At 45.2% G+C, this 26,051-nt stretch overlaps 1 protein-coding gene across 1 annotated transcript; it reads right to left on the reverse strand.

The window, feature by feature from the left end:
- Window positions 1-601: 601 nt before the first annotated feature.
- Window positions 602-20,713, reverse strand: CCT8 (chaperonin containing TCP1 subunit 8). Its single transcript, XM_075910413.2, has 15 exons — window positions 20,525-20,713; window positions 16,976-17,066; window positions 15,944-16,023; window positions 13,330-13,479; window positions 11,034-11,214; window positions 9,616-9,677; window positions 7,150-7,287; window positions 5,860-6,038; window positions 4,716-4,782; window positions 4,543-4,630; window positions 4,331-4,446; window positions 3,236-3,307; window positions 2,993-3,157; window positions 2,407-2,526; window positions 602-842 (listed from the first exon to the last, which is right to left on the reverse strand). Exons 1-15 carry the CDS (start codon window positions 20,582-20,584, stop codon window positions 765-767), a joined length of 1,647 nt encoding a protein of 548 aa, XP_075766528.1. The 5' UTR covers window positions 20,585-20,713; the 3' UTR covers window positions 602-764.
- Window positions 20,714-26,051: the final 5,338 nt, after the last annotated feature.

Below are 26,051 nucleotides of genomic sequence, written 5' to 3' on the forward strand. Positions count from 1 at the left end.
GAGGTAGCGGCTCAGCAGGAAACTACATGAATGGGGACTGAAGCAGTCTCTGCTCACACTGTTTCTGCTGCAATTCTGCTTTTGAAATGTACAAGAGCCCCAGTAGGGCTCTTTCTATAGTTCAAAGGCAGAGGCGCCCTTATTGACTAATTGAATAGTCGATGGAAATCCTATTGACTAGTTGATTAGCTAATCTAAATTTTACATCCCTACAGGGAACTTAAACACTAGAACAAGTTAACTAGGAAGACTGTAGAAACTCCATTATTGAAGATATTTAAGAACAGGTTTCATAAACATCTGTCAGAAAAGGTCTAGTTATTTCTTAGTCCTGCCCTGAACATCGGTGATTAGACTAGATTACCTGGAGAGTTCTCTTTTTAGTCCTATGCTTATGATTCTAGATTTCTCCCTAATGAAAGGTTCAATGTTAACAGTGCTCGGGTAGGGGGCAGGGGTGTTTCACATAAAGGTTAACAGAAGCAATATAGATTCAAAGCAACCTGTTCCTTTAATATAGATTTATACTCAAAAGTAACATTGTGTGTGTGAATGTACATTTTAAGGCTACAAGTATAATAGGAAAAGGTAACAAATTGAGTCTTTTTATATTTCAGGTTCATTTATTGAAATGGTAGCAGTATCGTACGCTTTACTGATACAGTCTCATAACTTAAGGTGAGGGAGAAAACATGTGAGGTCCCAACAGGAGTACAAGAAGATACATACAATCCTACTTCACTCAAACTACAGTGACAAGGTGTTCATTCGCTTTGGTCATCATCCCAATCTTTCTTTCCTGAAGGAGGTTTAGGCCCACCAGCTGGCTTTGCCATGATGATCTTGGAGAAAAAAAAAATTAGGTTAAGATAACCCTCACATTGGATTTTTTTTCTTGCTACAGCATCAGCAGTGCAGTTTAAGCAGCATTCACTAAACTCCTGAAAATCTGTTACTTTCATATGATCTAAAAGCCAGGTTTTTGCCACTGGATGTGTCCCATATTTCAGCAAACATTCAGCAAGTTAGCACACCAGAAGATACTGTTTTCCCCAATACAATTTTAGTATTCTCAGTTAATTTTTTTTTTAAGTAAGGTGTAAAAGTGTACAGCTAAGATAGACAGACCTGTTCCCATTTTATTTTTCCATTAAATTTAAAGCCTAAATTTGGTTAGAAAAAGTTCAACATCTAGACAGTTTATTGAACGCATGCAATATATTACAGGAAGTGTTTCAAGATAATCTGTAATAGACATTCAAATTATTCATTTTTTGTGTATTTCAAATCAATGACATGAGGATTTCCCAGCATAAAAACGACTTCCAAAAATGTCAGCTACAGCTCTCTTCTGTTAAGATTTGGTTTTAAATAAAGTATGTTTTCCATAATGATATTACACTAAAAAAGTAAATATCACCATAGACGTTAGTTTCAGTAAAAAAAGAGTTCACTACAACCCACCATGTGTCAAACAGGTAGTTAAAGTGACAGTGTGCCCCTGAAAGGGAACAATGGACATTAGCTCCATGTTGAATGTGGCTACATTCATGCAACAGATATTTGAACTCAATATGACAAGTGCCACAGATCTTACAGCACGCTATTTTTTGGGTTCATCTTTCCATTCATCCTTATGCCAGTGTCCTTGTTTAGGAGCTTTTGGACCGCCTGCTGGTTTTGCCATAATAATCTACAGAAGTTTTACATACATCATACATACTGCTGCCAAAGTTCCATAAAATACCAAGTTATTAAACTACCTAAAAAAAATCTTCAGCTCATGCCTTCCATGTTACTGTACAAGAAGCATTTCAAATACAGACGTGGAAGTTTTTCTTGATATGGCACCTTGCCTCACCTTTCAAAGATTTGAATCTAGCAACATGGTCAACTATAATTAAGATTGCATTTGAGTCATGGTATTTTTAGTAAAAAAGTCATGGACAAGTCATGGGCATTACAGCTACCAGCTCTATGTGCTGACTCCGTTCCACACCAAGCCTGGATTCTGCAGCTCTTATTTGCAGAGAACCACCACCAATGGGAGCTGTGGGGGCAGTGCCTCTGGGCAGCGGCAGTAAGTGGAACTAGAAGCTGGAGGAAGGGGATCCCCCCCCTCAGGTAAGCACTTCCCCATACCCCAATCCCAGTCTTGAGTGCCCCCCAAACTCCTGCTGCTAGGGATTTGGGGGGTGAGGGTGGGCCTGAGACTGACCTAACTGTGACCAATGCAACTGGGCCTGAAGCTGCCTGAGTTGCTCAGGCAGCCACCAGGCCAGCCACACAGGCTGCTGCAGAAATCACGGAGGTCACAGAATCCATGATCTCTCTGACAAACACAGAGCATTAGCAATAATACATCTTGATTTCACAAAATATAGACTTAAGGTTATCACTTTTTACCTGATCTACTCTGAGCACAGTCACTGCAGCATTTGTAGCCAGCTTAATACCCCAGTGTTTTCCAAGATATGTGTCTAACACACCAGTTTCCAACATATCCTTCACAGCTGCAACCTCAGCCTGTTAGAAAAAAAAAAAAACCGTTCAAAGTTTCACACCAAGTTTACTTATTTTATTTCAGACAGTTCTATAGTTTTTAATCCTAAACACCAACAGCTACACCCATTAAGTGATAAAATAATACTTCCCTGATTTATCCCCCTTCCACCAAATAAAACATTCATTTGAGAAACTTTTAGAAATATGAACTGAGTTACAGGCAGAATTATCTGAGGATTTTCTTCCACAAAAAGAGAACAATCATTCAACAACATATCGTTGCTTCTCACATATGCTAGTCTAATATATCTGTTGAAAAACAGAACATCCATGCTCATGGTAGACTAAGCTGTTCATATAGTTTATCAATGAAACATATTGCTCCAATTATTTCAAAGCTGAATGTCTAAAAACTAGAATTTAGATATTTGATGTGATGTGTTCTGTTGCACAGAAACAAAGCATTTTGACAGGCATAATGTATTACCTCGATATCAAATCCAACATTTCTGTTGCCTTCTTGATGCACTGCATAAAGTTTGGAGATAACTTCATTAGCCTTTACTCCTGAATTTTCTGCTAATGCTCGAGGAATGGTTTCAAATGCCTCTGCAAATTTCTTGATAGCATACTGGTCAAGCCCAGGGCATGTCTAAAGCAAAATTTGAAAGCTGTTTAATAATTCGAAATAAAAGAAATGGATAAAGTGAGAGGAAAACACATTATGTACCTCTCCGTAAGATGTGATTTGCTTTGCCAACTCAATCTCTGTTGCACCACCACCAGGGACAAGACGTTTATCCTGGGACAAAAAACACAGATACATAACCATAAATGCAAAGTGGTTTGAAGTAGTTTTGATTTAAAGTAATCTGATTGAATGTTTAAGCTTTCTAGAAATCATTTCCAACTTCATCAAGTGAGGCATTTTACTAGTAAGGTTAAAGTTAAAAAAAATCTAGCACCTGTTATTTCCAAACATCTTTGGGAGAAGATCATTACTTTAAGATAAGGAAGTGGAAATAAGAGAAAATATGTTTTTATTTCAACTTGCTGGGAAAAACAAGACAGGTGGATGGGGAAAATGGTTCCGAGTGCCACATATAAGTCACGATTCTCTGGCCAGGATAGTTTTTAGCTTTGCCAGCTCATATTGGTCTCCAATAGATTATCTTGTGACTGAAAATGGTCTAAGCGTAGTGGACTGTGGCCAAAACCCAATTCCTAACACCAGAGCTGCATGAGTGGTACAGAAATCAGTTACACGCCCAGGCTACGTCTACACTGCAAGGTTTTTGCGCAAAAACCCATGGAGCGTCCACACCTCAAATGTGCTTTTGCACAAGGAAAATCAAGAGTAAAATAGCAGAACAGAAGGCTTTTTCCGCCATAGGTAAACCTCCTTTTACGAGGAATAATTCCTTTCAAGAGTTCTTGTGCAAAAAGACAAGCGTGGATGCTCCAGAGGAAAAAGCACAGGTGCTCTGCTAGCCATTCTATGAATGGCTATCACAGCTTTTTTGAGCAGTGTGGACGCTCTCTTGCGCAAAAGCACATCACTTTTGCCATGTGCTTTGAGGTGTGGATGTGCTCTTGCACAATAAGTTTTTACACAAAATCTCTTACGCAAAAGGCTTCTTGCGCAAGAAGCATGTAGTGTAGATGTAGCCCCATTCTTTATCCATTGGTGAGTACCCCCATGTTATGTCGATACAAGTACCATCTGCATTCCAATCGACAGAAGAGTAAACCATGCTAGAGTGTCTTGGCAGAAATATCTTGGAGTACAACTCTATTTTAACAGAAGTATATGTATTTTACTCACCCTAGTAAGTACTTTGAAAGTATTAACACCATCATCTACAGCTCTTTCTATGTCATCCATTAGATTTTCTGTAGATCCACGTATTACTATGGTAGAAATGGCACCATCTTCCTTTTCTGTTAAGAAATTTCCAGAAAATTAAGTTAAGAAGTTAAAAACATATATTTCTAGTCACAACACAGAACCATGATCTCCTACGAAAAGAATCGTACCATGCTTAAACACAACTACTTGTGTATCTCCAACCTCTGACAAACACACACTATCACAATGACCCATTTCTTCTAGAGTAGGTGGCGTCTGAAAAAAGAAGCAGAAGTCAGAGAAAGATTCTGTGCATACAGAATTATTTCCAGTGTCATTATACTCTTTGCAAATAGCATACCAATTTGGGAAGAGCTGTAGCACCAAGTGTTTTGCACAGCCTCCTGAGATCCCATTTTGAGTTCAACCTTAAAAAGAAGAGTCCTTTTAGTACCAAGTTTCCAAGGACAATTTGAAGTTTCAATTAGTTAGCATGGATAAATAATTTTATTTACAGGAATTTAGTGCTAATATTACAAAAACTGTAATAATGCTTTATTTTTAAGCAATCTCATTTGGAATAAACTTTATTTAATATTTGTCTAACCCTCTGGAAAGTTTAACTATTAATCCTCAACATCCTTACAACAGAGAGATAATAGATTTCCTCTATTTTACTAATGGGGAAAATTAAGTTTAATGACCTGATCAAGGCTACTATTCCAACATTTAGACTGCTGTATTACACCATATTTCACCAGAAATTATCTGATGGGCTCAAAATGCTGTTTCAGTGGAAACGTAACTCCTCTTTTGACACGTCACTGATTCTATTTTGTAAACAGAAGATTACCCATTTACACACACAAGACTTTTCTAAGAGGATCTAACTATGAAAATGTAACATTACCTGTTTTGTCTTTTACATGAGGCTGTCCTAAGTATAATAATTATACCTATACTAAATGTTTACTCATGTTTATAAAGTGAATTTTAGTGCTCATAGAAGATGCTTATCAACAGCCCCAGGGAACAGTTTATCCATTTATAAACAGAATAAGTAGTGCATACTTCTGCACACCACTGGGCCATCATGCTTCTACTGTGACTTGGATGTACCACTACAAACAGCCCCTACCTCTTTGCCCATTTAACACTTAAAATCAAATATTCTTAAAAGACATATGAGTGATTTCATAGACTACAAAATTAACTTTCAGATAATGAATACCTAATATACAGAGAATGAAACAATTACACTAAAACTCCATATTTTACAAGATTCAATCCACTGTCAAGAAACCCAGGCTATGTTCTGTAACAGATATGCTCTAATTGTAACTACCTTAATATTCAATTTCACCCTCTACTGGAGAAAAAATTACCACGCACATTAGGTAAGAACATTTACATTACATATTCCTTTGTATTCTCAGGATTTTGAGTCAAGAACGAGTATGGTATGTATAGGTACATATTGACATTTACATTTTTGCAATTCTTACCTTATTAACATAATATTGTATTTGTTAGCATAATGAAGTGCCATGTCCGCCACTTTGCCACCTGTTACTACAATATTTGCACCAGCATCAGCAATTGCCTTGACTTGCAGATCCATTAGATTTTCTTCTCCTTGGCTGAAATTCTTAAGTTCTTCAGCATTTTTTATCAGTACAGTGCCCTATCAAAAGGAAATATCTTTCAATTTACAAAAGAAATGTACATTGTGCCTAGATGTTTTACATGACACTTTAACACACCAAAATGAACTTTCCCCTCTCCTATTCACAACCTCAAGTCATGCTACATTATCACTATTTCTCAAGTAAAAGCGTGCATGAAATGTGTCAGATACTTAATTGCATGTCAACAAGGTTTTAGCTGTGGACCACGAGGAAAGAAATTTCAAAGTTGCAGATCCTGTATCAGTGCCCTAGTTTCTAGTCCAGAGTTCAGATACAGGAACTGTTCTTATCTATCCCTGTAGCTGCTCAAGTGTCAAGACAGTGCTCCCAAAAATAGTCAGAATACTAGCCATACATAACAGTACATATACAGAAGCCATCCTGGCTGCCAGTTTGCTTCCAGAGCTCAGTGTTATTTATGGAGAATAGGGTGAAATGGCCTCAACATGGCTAGCACCACGCGGATAGCCACATTCTGTACCAGCAGAAGCTTCTAAATGGTCAACCAGGACAGCTCTAGAACACACCATTCTAGTCTAATCTAGATGTCAAGTAAGCTTGTATTGCTCTGGCAGAAGGCAAATCACCCCTTGGACTTTTCAAAAAGGAAGAACCAAGACACTGCAATGCAGCTCCATCCACCCCTACCAGACCTTTTCAGGTAAATTTGTATACCCCCATGATGTGATGAGGCACCTGCAATTAGATCAATTAATTAATTTCCAATTAAGTCAAAGGTCATATTAAATAACAAAACCACTATGTGCAAAGCACCAAAAAAATGTTAAGTCAAACTCTATTTTGACACAAATTATTTGCGCATGTTAACATTTTGTGTTATGTTTTCTGCTAGTGGTCTCACAAAGTTTGAAAAGGCATTTTTGCTCAAAGAAATGCTTCATATTAAAGTTAGAGAAAAACATGGTTTAGACAGCTTTGATAGAGAAACTTGAACTTCATTTTAACATAGAAACTCAAGTCCTTTATTTAAAAAAGTCAATATCACCAAATGTCAAATATATTTAAAGTTAGTATTCACACACACACATATACATACATATATATATATATAAACTGATATGGGATTGCTTTAGGTCACCTACATACCTTAGTTTCAGTTATCATGCCATCAAAAGGACAGGAATACACAGCTATTTTGGCATCTTTGACCGAAGTAACATCTCCTTCAGTTTCTTTTTTAAAAACCATGCCATGCAGGACTGAAGAAGCAGCAATACCAGAGCCCTAAAGAGAATCAAGGGAACAGATAAAGATCACATTTCAGTATACCAATCCACCACAATAAAGCTACACTTTTTCTTTGGAAAAAAAAAATCTCATACTTAAAACACTTTTTTCCCCCAAGATAAGGAGAAAATACTACACTGACTCGAGAATTCTGAGTCTTGTCTAGAAATACAAAGTTAAAGATTTATTCCATGGTAGTGTTAATTAGAAATTTATATTGATCCCTTTCTCTGATCCCAGTCAGGGAGAAGAATTAGCAAGAAAGAAGTTGATGGGAAGCACAAATTTGGCCTATCCTAGCATCTTTAGTGAAGTCCAATATCCTACCAACAGAGTAAGAACAATAGGATCAGTTACGTAACATTCTGCATCCTCCCCCACCACAGCCTGAACATCTAGGTTGTATTTTAATTGAAGGTACAATTACTAAAGAACATATTGTCTAAGCTTTTAGCGCAGGGTTTCCCAACCTATGGGTCGGGACCCAAATATGGGTCGCCATTACATTTCAAAAGAGTTGCCAAGTGTCTCCTCAGGTGGCTCTGCCCAGTCTCCTCCCCCGTTTTTGAATTGCCTTGGGTCACCAAGTCTTCCTGAATTGTCAAAATTGGTCCCCATCTGGAAAAGGTTGGGAACTGCTGTTTTAGCTCATAAAACTGATGTGTTGACCACGTACTTAAGAGTTCTGTCCCTGAAGTCTATTCAACTCCAAGTCAAGTATTCCATTACCAATATCTTGAAACTAGGCATGCCAGATGGATTATGGTAAAAATAATGTGTGTGCGCTATAACACTCTGCATTCATGAAGCCATAGCTTACTCAAAAATAAAGACAACCTTAAAGTCTAGGCTCGGGTGGAAGGCAATAGAAAATGTAACATCTACAGGTTGGCTATTTTTATTACAGAGATGTATTCTAATGCAGTCACAGGAATATCGGAATTTACTCCTGGAGGAATTCTGGACTTCTGCCAAGTGCAGAATTAATATCCCCTGCAGATTATTATCCTCCTCACAAAGCAACGAATTCTAACAGGAAGGCAAAGGAAAGCCAAAAGAGGGGCCATGGTGCAATTACTCGTGTTGCCAAACAGGGGCTGATGTGTGCCAAAAGAGAGAGCAACTCACTCATGGGCTGGAGCAGCCAACTGCAAGGAGGGAGAAGCTGCCCTCCTTTCAACACCCTGCCCATATGAGCAGCTTACCAGGCATGGGATATGACGGACAAAGAGTGAGGCACATGGGGCTGCTGGAGAGTCATACAAACTCAGAATGGCTGGTGGAGGGTACAGGAGTTAATGGAGTAACAACATTAAACCAGGGACTGAATGGGAGTGGGAATACAGGGATATGAGAGGGCCAGGATACATGGAGACAAGGTAGCTATACCTGGCTGAACAAGGGTGCAGAGCTATACAGGGACATACGCAGATGTGCCTGATTAAATGGGAGAGTCAGACAGTGTTTGCATGAGATGCTCCCCAACAATCCTTCCTCCTCTGCCCCCTTCCCAAAACCTTTTCCCTCTCTGTCTCATGTTGCTCCGACCTACAACCAACAGCCTTCCAGGTTCAGTCACCAGATCCTTCCCAGCAATTACTTCTCTCCCCCTTAACAGCTCTATTAGCTTGGGAGAGTCAGAGTTTCACACTGCTTCTGAGTGAGGAACATATGTTTCTGAATTGTAGTTTAAATTAATTACACACAGTTTTGTATTTAATATTCCTAGTAAGGAATCTACTTGCTGAAAAATATTTCCTGAATTTTTTTTATTGTCTGCATTGTTATATGCATACTTGCTGACAGGTACTTTGAAATGAATTACCAAAACAATTGAAACTGGAGTAACTATATTGTGTTATTATGACAAATAAAATACAGGCAGTCCCCGGGTTACATGGATCCGACTTACATCAGATCCCTACTTACAAACGGGGTGAGGCAACCCCGCACTAGCTGCTTCCCCCCCAGCAGACCAGGGAGACGCAAAGCTAGCGCCTCCCCCAGCAGACCAGGGAGATGCGGAGCGGCTTTTCTCAGTAGACACCTCAGCTTGAGAATAAAGGACTGAGGGAAGTGAGGTGTGGAAGAATAAAACTGAGCTCTGGAGAAATGTTTGGCTGGAGTTTCCCCTACAATATGTACCAGTTCCGACTTACATACAAATTCAACTTAAGAACTAACCTACAGTCCCTATCTTGTACGTAACCCGGGGACTGCCTGTACACAAAAATATGCAGAATTTTAAAATATTTAATTTTTTGGCACAGAATTTCCCCAGGAGTAGAATTAGTCATGTTTTAGTGAAAGCAGTTCAAAGCTTACCAAAATTTTGCATACTCTGACACTGTCAACATTGAAATAACCAGATTCAGGAAGAATAGATACTGTTGAGAAAAAAAAAAACATGTATTATATACGCGCAAAATACAAATGTGACATCAGAAAATCATATGCGTCATTCAAATAGAAGATACTGCACTAATAAGATATTTGTTCAAAAGCTTTTGAAACCAAATAAAGAGATCAAGAAATTAACTGCCAAACTTTATACATTTGCAGGAAAGTTACCTTTCCCACTAATCATTGGTACATACAAGTATAGGTGATGTATAAACAGAATATAGAACACGTCTCTATGGAGTAGCAGCATTTGGCAATGCCAAGAGAACACAAATCAATGCAGCCAGCAAGCCAAGTCCAGCCTGTGCTTATTTATGCTGAGATTGAATTTAGTCCCTAATATTTGAGGAAAATTTTGAGAGTTGTATTCTTAAGCTCTATAGAACACAGATATCACTATATAACAGAACACACTGATATCACTTAGAGATTAAATGATAGATTAAATGATACACTTAGAGCATGAATACAACTGCAAAGACAAAAACAGATTTTCATCTTGAAAACATGAGGCTTACTAGAAAGCCATTTGGACCAATCAGAGGGGCCACAATCAGCATGAAGAGAATTCAGTTGGTAAGAGGAAAAGAATTACAGGCAGTCCCCGGGTTACGCGGATCTGACTCATGTCGGATCCGTAGTTACGAACGGGGCTTTTCTCGCCCCGGAGGACGCAGGCGGCAGGACCGCCCAGACGTGCCGCGGTCCCGCCGCCCGCGTCCTCCGGGGTGAGAAAAGCTACTCCGCATCTCCCTGGTCTGCTGGGTGCCCCCCCAGCAGACTAGGGAGACACGGAGCAAAGCCGCAGAGGAGGCATGCGGCGGGACCGTGGCACGTCTGGGTGATCCCGCCGCCCGCGTCTCCCTGGTCTGCTGGGGGAGGGGAGGTGCAGCCAGTGCGCTCCCCACCCCCACCCCAGCAAACCAGGCTTTTCTCGCCGACGCCTGGGGTAGAGCAGCTGGGGCACTGCCGGGTTGGTTCCGCAGCGCCGCTCCTTGCCGCTGGGGACCAACCCGGCAGCACCCCAGCTGCTCTACCCCAGCTGTCCCCAAGTCAGCTGCTGCTGCAACAGATCAGCGGCTGATTCCAGGAAGCCCGGGGCAGAGCAACTCTGCCTCGGGCTTCCTGTAGTCAGCCGCTGGTCAGTTTCAGCAGCAGCTGAATCTGGACGCCAGTTCCGACTTACATACAAATTCAACTTAAGAACAAACCTACAGTCCCTATCTTGTACGTAACCCGGGGACTGCCTGTACCTTCTCCCTCTCTCCCTTGCCCCCAGTGGCATTAGGCCTTATATTTTCAGCTAATTTAGCCTGATACATGAATACTTGTTTACTTACCACAAGCCTGAGCAATAAGCTTTGCCAGGAAGTTTTCATTGCCATATTGTTTGCTCATTACTGGGGTGTGCAATAAAAATGCCACTTCTTCAACATCATGCAGATTCTTTGCAGAACAGCATACTAAGTCAGGAAGAATTTCCAAGGCTTTCTTGCAAGCTTTTTCATACCCTTCTATCACCTGTGATGCAAATAAAGTTCACTGACATTTTAGTCTCCTCCACCCAACTATACATTTATGTTCACTACATTTCTTTATGAAAGAGTTGCAAAAGTATCAACACATACAGTATGAACATATTGTCATTTCAAAGTTGACTAAATAGAACAGCTCAAACAGTGTAGAGCAAGGGTTCCCAAACTTTCTGACACGGGGACCAGTAAATCCATTCATGAACTTTTGGAGGACCGGTCATGTTCATTTGCATATTCATCAATCAAATGATGAATATTCAAATAAGTTGTTTCTGATCCAGCTTTAGCAAAGCTTTTGATATGGTGACCCACAATATTCTTGCCAGCAAAGAAATATGGATTGGATAAATGGACTGTAAGACAGACAGAAAGCTGGTTAGACCAGGGTTTCCCAAACATTTTACTTTAGTTGGAACCCTTTTTTTCAGTACTGCTTTTTGCAGCCCAAAAATATAAACACACAAAAAACAAACTGAGAAAATACCAGACATAGCATGTCTGGTATTTTCTCATTAGGTAAGTTGTATTATTACTAGTTGTATCAGTTTGTAGTTTCGAACTGCCTGGCTAGTAAATGTGCTCAGGTGCATGAGTGTGTCTACCAGCCAGACAGTTCACAACTACTCGAGGGGTGTGTGTGTGGAGGGACAATAGAATCCCTGGGCCAGACTAACTCATCCTTTGTGCTTTTTGGGGGGGAGGGGGGAATGGGGGCAGCACCCCAAGATCAGGCCGGGTCAGTCCCACTCCCCGCAGGCTGATTCATTCTTCCCCCCTGCTCTCCCCGCTGTGCCTCTGGCCAGCCCCACTTCCCCTCAACCTCTTCCCGGGCAGCCAGTCCTCCCCCACTTCTCCTCCCAATCTCCCTTGGCCAGCCCCGCTGCCCGCATCCAGCCCTCCTTCCGGCAGCCGCTTCTCTCTCTCCCCCCCCCCCCCCCAATCTTCCCCAGACAGCTCCCTGACCCCAACCTTGCATACCCCGGCAGCCCTGCTTCCACTGACCGTCCCAGTCTCCCCAGACTGCCCTGATTCCCCCGTCCAGTGCTGCTTCCAGTGGCCAGCTCTCCCCTCCTCCTCATCCCAGAATCCCCTGACACCTGCACCTTCCCTTAGCTCTGCACCCTCCTGGTGCCTCCCCCTTCCCTTACTGCCCCTGCCCCCTTTTTCCCTAATACCCACCCCCTCACCACTCTCTGCCCCATTCCCCTCCTGCCCCTCTGTGCCCTCACACATGACTTACTCCATCCTGGCCTTCCTCATGCCCACCCCTTCTTTCAAGCCTTCTCCCAGCACCTCCTCCTCCAGCCCCCAATACCCTTCCCCTCTCCTCTCCTCTCCTCTCCCAGCATCACCCTGTCCCCTCTCCCACTGACACCTCCCCTCCTGCCCTTTCCCTCTTTGCCTGCACTTGACCCCCTGGCATCGGTCTCTCTCTCCTGCACCCTGTCCCTTGGTGACTTCTCCCGCCCCCCCCCCCCCCCCCCCCCCCTGCCTCCTCGCCTCCGCCCAAGCCCGTTCCCTATCTTCTGCCTTCCACATTGCGGGGCCAGAGGCCGCGCTCAGGCCCCGGAGGCCGGCACCAGAAGCAGCGTGGCCCCACCACATGCCTCCGAAGAGTTTTAAAATCCCAGGCCGTGACATCATGTTACGCCTGGGCGTCCTCCTCGCCCATGTGCATCACAGCAGCAGACGGCGAGAAGGAGCCGCGCATGGCGGGGATGCTCTGGGGGCATGGTTAGGAGAGCGCTTGGGACTGGGGGAGAGACCCAGCTCCACATATTGGTGGAGCAGGGCCCCCGGCTCTGTAACTCGCCAGCACTTCTAGGTTCAGGGGCTCGGGGCCTGAATCGGCGTAAGACCGGCCCTGCCGGCAGCCACCAGCCATGCTGAGGCCCGGTATTTTTTCCCGCGGCCCATAGTTTGGGAAACACTGGTGTAGAGATCATCAAGTAATACGATGTATCAAGAACAGTAAAAAGAAGGCATTGTTACTTAAGTTATCTGACTAGCAAGCATTCAAGAATATTACAGATCTGATTAAGTAATACACAATCCAAAATCAGATTATTCACGCAGCATGAATATTAAATTAACTACTTGCCTCTGAAACTGAAAGTCCCATCCTCAAAAGTTCCTCCGCTAGCTCAAGAAGAGCTCCAGCAAAAACAAGGACAAAGTTTGTTCCATCTCCAACTTCTTGCTCTTGCATATGTGAAGCCATCACAATCATTTTTGCAGCTGGGTGTTGGACCTGTTAAAGGAGTTAGACCAATTAAATTTAACTGTTATATCCTGGTTAGTCAAATTTTAAAAGTATATAGTCCTATAGTCCTTCATATGTATCAAATATACGTTCTTTTTTGGTTAAAAATCAGATACAGTAAACTTCCGATAATCCAGCACCTTTAGGACCCAGCTGGTGCCGGATTATCAAATATGCCAGACTATGGGAAGGGGGGGCTATGAGGAGTCTAGGGTGGTGTAGGGGAGATGCCACCCCAGACTCCTCATAGGCCCCCCCTTCCGATAGTCCGGCTCTGCCCCAGCTGTCCCCGATTCAGCTGCTGCTGAAACTGACCAGCGGCTGACTCTGGGAAGCCTGGGGCAGAGCAGCTACCAGACCAACCCAGCAGCGCCCCCAGCTGCTCTGCCCCAGGTATCCCCGATTCAGCCGCTGCTGGTCAGTTTCAGCAGCTGCTGATTTGGGGACGCTGGGGGCAGAGCAGCTGGGGTGCTTCCGGGTTGGTCCAGTAGCGTCGCTCCTCAGTGCTACTGGACCAACCCGGCAGCACCCCAGATGCTCTGCCTCAGGCGTCCCCAAGTTAGCCACCGCTGAAACTGACCAGCGGCTGACTCCGGGAAGCCCGAGGAGAGTTGCTCTGCCCCGGGCTTCCCAGAGTCAGCCGCTGGTCAGTTTCAGCAGCTGCTGAATCGGGGACAGCTGGGGTGTTGCCGGGTTGTTCCCGCAGCGCCGAGGAGCAATGCTACAGGACTTACCGGCAGCACTCCAGCTGCTCTGCCTCCGGCTTCCCCGATTCAGCCACTGGTCAGTTTCAGCAGCGGCTGAATCGGGGAAGCCGGGGACAGAGCAGCTCCAATGGTCTGGCTGCCTGGAGCACTTCCGGGTTCCTGATGGTGCCGGACCATCAGATGCTGGACCAATGGAGTTTTACTGTATAAAGTTAATCACGATTATGAACCAGATGGGCAAAAAAAGTAAGTTAAACAGCAATATCTTAGTACATTTGGTAAATTATACAATAAGCAAGAGGAGAATGTATGAAAAATTCAAGGCTTTGGAATACTACTGTGGGGTTATAGAGCACTTAGGGGGGGAAAAAAAAAAAAAAAAAAAAAAAAAAAAAAAGCACTTCGTTTTCCCTCCACCCTTCTGACAGAGGTGTTCTTTTATGGGATACCAGTATGGCTTTATAATAAAAAAATGTAGTAAATTGAAGATCTAAACTTCAAACACTGAGTTTGTGTTTGCATATATACATGCAGTAGAACAGCTCTCTAAGCTATACCTAGCAATCTGCACAAAAATGGTAGTTCTGCCTCTTCCAAAAACAATTTATAAGCAAAGTGCTTTATCTTCTCTTGGATACTTTTATAGCTACAATTACAGTTACAGTATCTAAGCTATAGTGACAGGGAAAATGATTAAAATAAGCAATTAAGACTGCTATATTTAAGCACTCCAGTGACCTTTTACAGTACTAAGGATACTGCAAAAACAATAAAGTTTTACAGTGCACATTAATGTAAGATTAAGAAACATCAAATAAAAAGTAGTAAATATATTTTCTTAAACATTTTTACTGCGTGTTGTTCATCTGCCAATTTTAGACTTCAACCACTTCAAATAGGGGACCATTATCAGTTAACTAGAAAGTTTCTACAGAAGTGATAAGACCGCATTGGTTCAGGAACCGCAATTAGCAATCAACGTCACCCAAAAGAGCCAAAGTAGTGTGAATTCATTATTTCATTTCCTATTTTCATATATTATCATCACAGCAAAATGACTAAGTATTATTATATCAACTACAATTGGTTATTAACATAGCAAAAAAATCCTGATTAAGAGCCACTTGAAACTTGAGGCCCTTATTCTTGAGTATCACTGTTCTACACCATGCACAGAACATTATTCATGGATTAACCTAGAGGCTTCACACAATTGAGATTATATTTAATTATTGCAGCAAATGACATGTCAGCTTCTATACAATTCTATTAAATTTTTCATTACAAGACAACATCAAATTCTCAACGCCTCTAAAACCAAAAGTGAGAATTCTAAGCAGGTAAGAGGGTAAGTGACAGCTGGCAGTAACAAAAAATTAACATTGCACTTATTTCACTTTACCTAAGAACGTTCTATGCAAGAGATCAGCAATTACAATCCATCTCTCTAATTCCTGAACTCTATTCCTATTTTGAGGAAGAAGTGAGGCAAATATCAATAAAGATATTCAATGTCCAAGAGTGTTTGTAGTGAAGTTTTTCTGTCACTACTGGAGCTCTGAAAAGCCCTTCTATTTTTTTCCTGTTGTCTGTATATTTGCTACACACCTTTTGGGGTCCAATTATTAATTGGATTATTTAGAAACTGATCTACAAACTGACATTATTAGTAAAACTGAGTAAAAGTCACTGCTGTTGAAATAAACTATGTGTGCAAATGAATTTTAATATGAAAAAGCACTTACCTCCAACTCCCTTAAGATAGTTGCTGCATCATTTGTCACGAAAAGCTTCTCAAGATGATTAATAACCATTTTGTTCATTCCTAAATGATGAAAAGCTTTCTATTTTACACTGTAAATACTTTACAGTTTGAATGGTTATTCCATTAATTCCTCTCATCTCATGCAATTGATGCATTATTTTTGTACTTCATATAAAAGTATTTATAACAAAGCTATTTACCATAATCAGTTCTCTCTCTAAAGAAAGGGTTTATGATATTTTAACATTCAAAAATTTTAGTCCTATAAACATTTGTAAATTTAGATTGGATTGTGAAACTTTTCTTCTGAAATAAAGTTTTGAAGTTACTTTAAGGAGACAGCAATTTAAACAAGATTTTTTGGGGGGTAATCCTACTCTTACATAATTTAAGATAACAAATATGCACTAGCACAATATATTGTCTTTAGTTTTTCAGTTTGCTTTGTGTTTGAATAGTGCAGTGTGTAGTCAATTTAACTATATCCCCTACACAGTCAATCATGTTTCTTTATCTTCAATGGATCTCTCACTTAACACCAAGTGGGGCAAAACATTAAATTAGGACAAAAATAATAATTAGGGATGTGAAGGTTCCTGGTACCCATGAGATGACAACTTAAAAGCTGGCTCCCTGCACATATCCAGAAAGGAGGAGGGAGGCATCAGGAAGGACCCTGGTACACATCTGGCTTCTCACTCGCACCAGTTCCTGGGAAGCTGCCTCCCACCATGTATAACCACTGAAGTTTGTAGCAGTTACACAGTTACATAAATGCATTTTAACATTCCTAATAATAATTCCACAAAAACGGACTTGAGGACTCAGAGCCAGACAGGGTACATTAAAAGTTGAACAAACTGAAAAAGTTCCTTTTCTGAAATCATGTAACTATAGACATTTCTAACTCAAGTTTATGGTAAAATAATGGAATGGTCATCCTTCAAGAAAAACAAATATAGCTTATTTATACATAAGTATTACAATAAACAGTATAAAATTAGAGTGTTACCATTTGGCCCAAGAGCTGTACGGGTGGTTTGAGAAAGCTCCTTACATGCCTGTATGTTCCTAAACACAGCTTCTTCTAATCCTGAAAAATGCTACAAAAATGTATTGCTCAGAATTAGTGGGTCTAACAAAAGATTCTGGAAAATTACAGTCATTTGTCAGCCAGGATGAAGTGCTGGCTTCACTGAAGTCAAAAGCAGAAGTCCCACTCAGTTACTTTGCAGTCAAATCCTGGCTTCTGAGAAGTCTAAACAAAAGTTAAATCCTACTCCTTCAAGAATCATGAAGCTAACATACAGTGACTCAATATGAAAAAGGAAAGCTGTGTCAACATTCAACAGACTGACCCCTATAAGTTGGGACCTACCAAATTCATTTAATCAAAATTAAATTTTGATTAATTTCACAGCCACGTGATCTTGAAAATTGTAAGAACCTTTCAAGTACCTAAAAGGTTGTTACAAGGAAGAGGGAGAAAAATTATTCTCCTTACCCTCTGATGACAGGACAAGAAACAATGGGCTTAAATTGCAGTAAGGGAGGTTTAGGTTGGGACATTAGGAAAAACTTCCTGCCAGGGTGGTTAAGCACTGAAATAAATTGCTCAGGGAGGATGTGGAATCTCCATCAATGGAGATATCAGGATCTTTTGGTAGATCTTGGAGACTCTAACAGGTGATCCTGACTGGTTTGCTTGGGAGGGTAATCAAATACCAGCACTTGAGCTGTCTGTCCCCCCCACTACTATGCTGCTCCTGCCCTCTGCCTTGCAGCTGACTTCTGGGAGCCTCCTGTTTGCTCTATAGGGTGGGGAAAGGCAGAAGAGAGGGGCCACTAATGTCAGGGTGTCCCCCTCCTCTCATCCCTGTACCTCATCTTCACAGAGTGAGCAGTGCACAGCCTTGGAGAAGGAGCAGGGTGAGGCTGGGCCTCGAAGAAGGGGTGGTCAAGGAGAGGGGACAAAGGTATTTGGGTCTGAGGTAGATCCTAGACAGAAACTCAAATAGCAATCAAATGCTTAAAAAGGTTGGAGACCACTGTTCTAGATCAGGGCGGGCAAAAAGGCCTCCATGGGCTGGATGCGGTCCGTCAGGCAGGTGGATGCGGCCCACAGAGGCCCTGCAGCTGCCCCACCCCCAGGCCAAATAGGACCTGGGGATGGGGGAGCACGCAAAGCCTCGTCCCACCCTGCCAGAAGCACGTGGCACTTTGAAGCAATGCAAGCTGCTCGCAGGGCGAGGAGCGGAGGAGGCTTCACAAGCTCCCCTACCCCAAAAGCCAATGAGGGCCTGAGGGTGGGGGAGCTGCGTGAAGCTTCCTTCGTCCTACTCATGCTCCTCACAGGGCAGGAGGTGGCTTCCTGCGCTCACCCGCCCCAGGCCCTATTGGCCTAGGGGTGGGGGAGCATACCAAGCCTCTTCCAGGGCCTGGGTGCCTAGTGGGAAGGAGGGGGAAAGGGGCTCCCCCACACCCCAGACCAATCAGGGTAGTGGAGGAGCTCAGGGCTGGGGCAGGGAGTTGGAGTTTAGGAACCTTACCTGGGGCAGCTCCTGTTTGCTAGGGGGAGGGGGGAATTAGGTGGCGCTGCACAGTACATGTTCACCAGCAGGCACTGCCCTCTGCAATTCCCAGCCAAAGGGAACTGCAGGGACAGAGCTTCCAGGCACTTACATTGACACATCATCTTCTAAGTGGGAGGAAAGAATGGCAGCACATGGTGGAAGGGCTGGCCCAGAACACAGGGACACTATGGCCAGTGACTTTGGGCTAAGGGAGCCCCCTCACTCCCCTTTGCAGCCCCTTTCTTAATCTGGCCTTGCTGCTGCAGCCAGGAGAGCTCACTGCTGTGGCTGGGGCAGACACATGCTCCTCCAGCACAGAGCTTATTAGGCAGCTGTGTGGCCATGCAGCTCGGGAAACTGACACACCTACTCGCCTGAAGAGTAGTCTAGGATGAAAAAATCATTCCCATGAGGAGGAGGTTTCCATCAAAAGCATACAAAGTTTACAACTACACAATTCCCATTAAGGATATGAAAGGTTAACCAATTAATCAGCAATCATCACCCTTAACAGGTGATGCTGAACTGTTCCCTGCCTGCAGCAAGCAGGTAGCTACTCCAGCCCCCACCAGTTAACCAGAAGTGGCAAACATTAGGGTTGTAAGCAACTAGTTGAACAGCTGACTACCTGATAAGCCTAGGCTTATTGGGTAGTCTAGTCACTACTTGACTAATCGCTGCTTCTCCTCCTCCTTGCTTCCTCTATCAGAGGCAACAAGGAGGGGGGAGGGGGAAGGAAGCAGGATCCAGTGCTGGAGAGAGCAGGTTTAAAAGCCAGATCCCTCCAACACTGTCTCAGCAGAAGAGGACCAGGTGTGAGCTCTTACTACATTACAATGGCAGAGCTGCAATGGGGTTAGCTCCTGGGGCTGGGAGCTAACCCCACTGCAGCTCTGCTGTTTCCCCCCTTATCAACTAATTGAAAATTCCATCAACTACTCGATTAGCTGATTGAACACAATTTAACATCCTTAGTAGCTACTGCTTCAGAACGGGTTGGACACCCTGATTATAGGCCACTGTATAAACAACCTTCTTGATTTAGACACTGGACCAGAATACAGGATTCCAGTGGTAGTCACACTAGCGCCAAATACAGAGCTAAAATAATCTTAATACTTGCACACTTGTCTCCCTTATTGTTGCACCTCACAACTGCAGTAGTCAATTAGTCAGTTAACTGATAAGCCTAGGCTTCACTGGTCAATCTAGCCGACTATGTGCATCCCCCCTTCTCCCCTGGCAGCCTCTATATCAGAAACTGTAAGGGGAGAGAAAGCAGGAGTGGGTGCTTAAAAGCTGGTTCCCCTCAGCACTGGCTCCTCGGTGCCTCCTGCCCCCCCACCCCATTGTTGCCTCTATTAGTGACAGCAGCAGTGTGGAGGAGGAGGGGAGCAGGCAGAGCACCCTTTGCCTGTGGCGTGCGCAGGCTCGCAGGGAGGAGATGTAGCTTCATGACAGCAGCTCCTGTCGGGGGGGGGGGGGGGGTCCAAGTCCCTCACGGACAGGGTCTGCTGCTGGAGCAGCCTCTTCTGCCCGCCCCCATCCAACAGCGCGAAGAATCCCGGCTGTTCGTATCCATTAGCCGCGACCTCACATCCCTCCGCCCGGCCCGGGCCTGGCAGCTCCCAGCCACCCGCGTCTCCAGCCGCTGCTCCCGGGGCAGACTGAGGCTCACGGGCTGTTAGGAGGCTTGAGCCGGGATCACGGACAAAGGCCGCTCAGACAGCGTGTGTGGGGGGCGCGTGCCCGGGAGCTCAGTGTGGAACCGGCAAGTGGGGGGGGGGCCGCTCCAGCCCCTTCCCTCCCTGCAGCTGCGGGCCCCGCCGCGGAGCAGACACACACCGATGGGGGGGGGAGGCTGCGCCCGAGGGGCCCGGCCCCGCCCCACTCAGCGCGCGGAGCCGCAGGGCCCAGCCCGGGCTGCGCTTCTGGAAGCTTCTCCGGCCTGGCCCCGGGAGCGCGCGCAGGCCCAGCCCCGCTCTCACCTTGGCTCCTTCCTTTAGCATCTGGGCGAAGCCCGGCGCCTTGGGCACGTGCAGCGCCATGGTCCGCTCCGAGCAGCGAGGCCGGCCGCGCGCCGCGAAGCACGAGCTGAACGGGCCACGCGAAACGGGAGCTAGACGCGAGGAAGGAAGGAAAGAAGGGAGGGGGGGGGAACTTCCTGCGCGCGCAACTCACACACGCGCCTCCCCTGGCACGCAGGCGCAGACGGGACCGGCCAGGCGAGGCGGGAGAGGGACGGAGGGAGGGGCGGGCTTCTCTCAGAGAGAAGCGAATGATTCTAGAGAACATCGATCGCAGGGCGCACGGACCCTGGTTGGGGAGTGAGGGAGGAGGCGGAGTCGCTGTGACAGCGGAGCGGCGCGCGCGCGGAGCGGCCTCTTTCCCCCCAACGGCCGAAAGCAGCTGCCTTGTGCCCCAGCCGCGAGACGGGGCTTCGGCCGGGCCGCCTGTGATCCCCCCCCCACCCCCAGTCGTCAGTCGGAGGGGGGGGGGGCAGCAGGCGCTCGGGAGTCTCGCACCCGGGGGCGGGTAGCTCAGCAGCCCGTACGGGGAGGGGCCGCAAAAGATGCCCCCCCCCGCCGCCCATGGTCTCCCAAGTGAGCGCGCTCCGGCCGGCCCGGGCAGGCTGATTGCCCCGCGTTGTGGGGGGGGGGGGGCAGAGCGGCTGCGCGCGCACCCTGGCATCCACACTTCCAAAAACAAGCACCGTCGGAAATCCCGCTGTGACTCCGGCTCCCGGCCCTGCCAGCGCGTAGCCTGTAGGCACCGCTCAAGCCGCAGTCCCGCCCCCAGCCAGAAGCTCTGCCTTGGGCAGCTGGAGCAGCCATTGTCAGCGCCGCGGTGCAGCTGAGTGTGGATGCTGTGACGGCGCGTTGGGGGTCCCCCGTCTCCTGCACCCCGAAATGGCACAAACAGACTGCACCAGCCGGTGGAACAGAGGAAGTTTATTGCCTCTCCAGGATACAGCACAGCACAGATGGAATCTGGTCACAGCTGGGCTAGGATGCCTCAGGCCCCCTTGAGATGGGGGAGACTGGGCCCCTAAACTCCAGCCCCTTCCCCTAGGCTCTCCTCCATGCTCTCCGACAGAACTAACTAAATTCCCTTCCAGCCCTGCCCCCCAGCCAGGGCAGCATTCCACCTTCCTTTGTTCCTCTCCATGGGGGGTGTCTGGCCACTGGTTCAACAAGTTTGGCCTTACCTCTGCCTAGCGAGGTTTTCCCTGCTGGGTCTTGCTCCAGACAGCAGGGGTCACCACAGCCCAGCAAGTACCCCCACTACGTCACAGATGCCTACAGCACAGTGCGAGCTCAGGCCTCTGATGCCCTGGGCTTTAGTTACTTGGCTCAGGGTTTACACAGAAGTGGCTCCTTGTCCATGTGTGGGGGACTTCTAACCCAGACGGCTTCAGTTCGTTGTCTGACCGCAAAGAGACAGGCAACACCAGCAAGGTCTAATCACAAAGCTCTTTATTGAAGAGTGCACAGGACAATAGAGTAGAGAGCAGCCCGTCTCTACCAAGAACCAGCCCCCGATTTCTATAACAAGTGGGGTTATATAGACAGTTCCGTCGTCATAGACTATTTACTTAAGCACCTACCCTCCCCCCCCTTTGTTAGTTAGAAACTTCTAGCATGGGTGCATACCTTGCCAACTATACAAGGTGGCCTTAGAATCATAGAATCATAGGACTGGAAGGGACCTCGAGAGGTCATCGAGTCCAGCCCCCCGCCCTCAAGGCAGGACCCAGCTCCATCTACACCATCCCTGACAGATGTCTATCTAACCTGTTCTTAAATATCTCCAGAGAGGGAGATTCCACCACCTCCCTTGGCAATTTATTCCAATATTTGACCACCCTGACAGTTAGGAATTCTTTTCTAATGTCCAATCTAAACCTCCCTTGCTGCACTTTAAGCCCATTACTCCTTGTCCTGTCCTCAGAAACCAAGAGGAACAAATTTTCTCCTTCCTCCTTGTGACACCCTTTTAGATATTTGAAAACCACTATCATGTCCCCCCTTAATCTTCTTTTTTCCAAACTAAACAAGCCCAGTTCATGAAGCCTGGCTTCATAGGTCATGTTCTCTAGACCTTTAATCATTCTTGTCGCTCTTCTCTGTACCCTTTCCAATTTCTCCACATCTTTCTTGAAATGTGGCGCCCAGAACTGGACACAGTACTCCAGCTGAGGCCTAACTAGTGCAGAGTAGAGCGGCAGAATGACTTCACAAGTTTTGCTTACAACACACCTGTTGATACAACCTAGAATCATATTTGCTTTTTTTGCAACAGCATCACACTGTTGACTCATATTCAACTTGTGGTCCACTATGACCCCTAGATCCCTTTCTGCCATGCTCCTTCCTAGACAGTCGCTTCCCATCTTGTATGTATGGAACTGATTGTTCCTTCCTAAGTGGAGCAGGATTGTTCCTTCCTAAGTGGCCTTGATACATTAGAAACTTTCTTATTAAGACAGAAAGCAAGTACCAGGCAACGAGGAGACAGGGAGTTTTCTTATCAGTTTCTTAAGCAAGCTGTTCAGCTCAGCAAGTACAAAAATGCAGCTGTTCGCTTATCTCATGCCCTTGCTCAACTCATGTCTCAAATTTTGTTCAGGGACTACCCAAAACTCCTTGCTGGACTCTTCTCGGTCTGTCTTAGCATAACCACCCTAGGCCCAATTCTCTAGGGCCTAACACATGGCAGGGCCCTGCTCTTTTTCACTGATGTGGGAACTGAGCAGGGTGTTTGCAGCCCAACTGTTCGTGACACCCTCTCCCCAGAGTGTGTGTCATGAGTGTCAACTGTGGTGGCGCATCATCAGCTATATCCGGGTGGCCAACCTTAGAGATGTAGAGCCAAAATAGTGGTGGATAGAGTGCAAAGAGCCACGTACTCGAGGCGGGGGGGCGGCGGAGCGGGTAGGTTGTTGAGAGAAAAAAAAAGCTGCGCTGGGGGAAAATGGGTGCCGGTACACCGTCCCGGGCATAGCATCACAAAAAAAAAGCACTGGGAAGGGGTGAGAGGTGCAAGCTTTGGAAGGGAATTTGGGTGCAGGAGGAAGTAAGAAAAGAGGATGCTGGCTCAGGGAGGGGGCTCCAGGCTGAAAAGTGTTGGGGTCAGGTGGAGGGGTGGGGTACTGAGCAAGCCACAGGCTTGTGACTGAGGGTACAGGAGTTTGGGCTGGGGTGCATGAGGGGCTCGAGGCTGGGAGTATGATGGGCTTAGGACACAGATTTGCAGTGTGTGGTTGGTGCAGGAGTGTTGTGGCAGAAGACGGGATGTGGGGCTGCAGGAGTTTGGGAATGTGAGAGAATCAGGACAGTGGGTTCCAGTGTATGATAGGCTCAGGTTTGAGATTGAGAGTCTTATGAAGCTGCCGCCAGATGGGGGTTGGCCCCAATTGAGGGCTTGTTGGCCAGGCTTCATTTTTAAATAAAATATTATGTCAAACAAAAAATGTTTCAGTATTGTCTTTATTTATGAGAAGGGCGGGGAACCTGTTTTGAGCCAGGGATCAGTGACCCACAGAAAAGTCAGTCGGGGCCACGCTCTCCTTTTCCAGAGCCAGGCATCTTTCCTCTTCCCCCGCTCTAACCTAATTCCCCTCTCCCCCTAACCTTTTGCCCAGGTCCCGGAGCCGCAACCGCTGCACCCGAAGCCCTCGCTGCTGCCTGCGCTCAGCGGCCAGCTGCTAGCACATGCAGGGTAGGACACTGTGTGTGACCTGGCCTGCACATGCAGAATATGACACAATGCGCTGGGGGCCGTGAGTAGAACGGCGCGGGCCGTGAGCACACGTGCTGCTCTCAGCGGCCCAGCAATGAGAGTGGCTGACCTGAGCAGTTCCAGGTTCCATCCTGGTTCCGTCAGGAGCCGCAATTTGATCCCAAAGGCACGGTAATTACATCCTTACCCACCCAGCACCACCTAGGTCACACATGGTGATGCTCTGTCTCTGGGTGGTCAGTCTGTTCTCTGCTATTCCCTGGCTAGCACACTACCTTCCCACATCCTAATGACATACTCAACCAAACAATGAGTGTTTAGAACAATTTGCACCTTCTCTTATCAGTTTCGTGTAACATGAACACTCTAATTCACTATTTTTTCCCCTTCCTTCTTCCCTTCTCCCCCAGCCCTATTATTTTGGAACTGGACTTTTAACACTCCATTTATCTGAAGAAGTGGGTTGTACCCATGAAAGCTCATGATACAATTGACATTCTTTGTTAGTCTTTAAGATGCTGCTAGACTATTAGTTGTTTTTTAAGTTTTTCCAGTTACATACTAACTGGGCTACCTCTCTGAAACTTCAAATTTAGGTAGATATGGTGCTCAGTGGTGTGAAAAAGCCACACCCCTCAGCAATTTAGGGATGTTGACCTAATCCCAGTGCAGATTTAGGGAAGTCAATGGAAGAATGCTACCACTGATATAGCCACTGTCACTCAGGTTCCTACAGTGAAAGAAAAGCTGCTTTTGTCACTATTCCCTGCATCTAACTATGGGGCTATGTCATTATAGCTATGGCACTCCAGTCCTCTTAGCATAGGCTTCCCATGTCTTGTCTCACACCCCTGAAGCTTTTAGAGAACATGTGATTACAAAGTGTACCGAGGCCTTCCTTGATAAATGCCCGTAATAATTCATTGGTGTTCCATCCTAATAATATCCATACCAAAAAAGCTGCCAAAACTGTCAGTAGAGAGAGAGTTGGTTGCTGGTTCCCATAGAAGTGGTGGCTTAACCACATTGGCCAGAAACAAAGGGCCATGGCCACTGGGAGCTGCGAATATCCATGCCTGTAGATGCTCAGGTAAACAACATGTCTGGCAGCCTGCCAGAAGTTAATCCTGTCAAACTATATCTGGCCCATGGGTTAGAGGTTCCCAACAATTGTTTTAGTCCTTTGCGCCTCTAAATTAATTTGTTAGTTGTTATACAAATGAATTTACTTAATTCTGTAACCAAATTCTTTTTGCACAGCTTTTGTAAAAGAAATGCAATCCTTGTTATTTTAATAATTCAGTTAAACCAAATTCTTTTAAGCTCCATTTCATGATGGTGCAGCATGTCTATTTCAGGGTTTACACTGGTGGGTAGCTAAATCTGTTTATTCTAACTTTACATCTATTTAGTTACAATGGTGCACATTTTCTTAATGTAGACAAGCCCTAAAGTTAGTTTTCTATTTGCAAAAAGGGACTAATTTTTAAATGTTGCAGTTCATTTTCTCAAAATTGTACAGTACTTTTTCCCCTCTTTTCCCCCAATTTCTTTTAAAAAGTGTAATTTTTAATTCCCCATGCACAGAGAATCCACATGGCTATGAAATTAGGAATTGATTCTTCAGTTCATACTTCTAGTAGTGCTAAAAGATGTAGCCCAGTGCTGTGTGTAGGACCTATAACATGAGTTATGAGAATAAGTTCTGTTTGTTTAAAATTAATTTTGTAAACATGATTGGATTTCAAGTCAGTGTTAGTTCCTTCAAAATCT

The sequence above is a fragment of the Pelodiscus sinensis genome, chromosome 1, assembly GCF_052426305.1.
Source record: "Pelodiscus sinensis isolate ZL-2025 chromosome 1, ASM5242630v1, whole genome shotgun sequence".
Lineage (NCBI taxonomy): Eukaryota > Metazoa > Chordata > Testudines > Trionychidae > Pelodiscus > Pelodiscus sinensis.

Bases quoted from the DNA above. Each gene is read 5' to 3' on its own strand.
- CCT8 (XM_075910413.2), bottom strand. From the start codon at position 20,584: ATGGCGCTGCACGTGCCCAAGGCGCCGGGCTTCGCCCAGATGCTAAAG. The intron at 4,783-5,859 runs GTAAGAATTGCA...CTTCTTTTTAAG, and splicing joins TACAATATTATGTTAATAAG to GTTGAACTCAAAATGGGATC. The intron at 2,527-2,992 runs GTAATACATTAT...TTTTTCTAACAG, and splicing joins ATGTTGGATTTGATATCGAG to GCTGAGGTTGCAGCTGTGAA.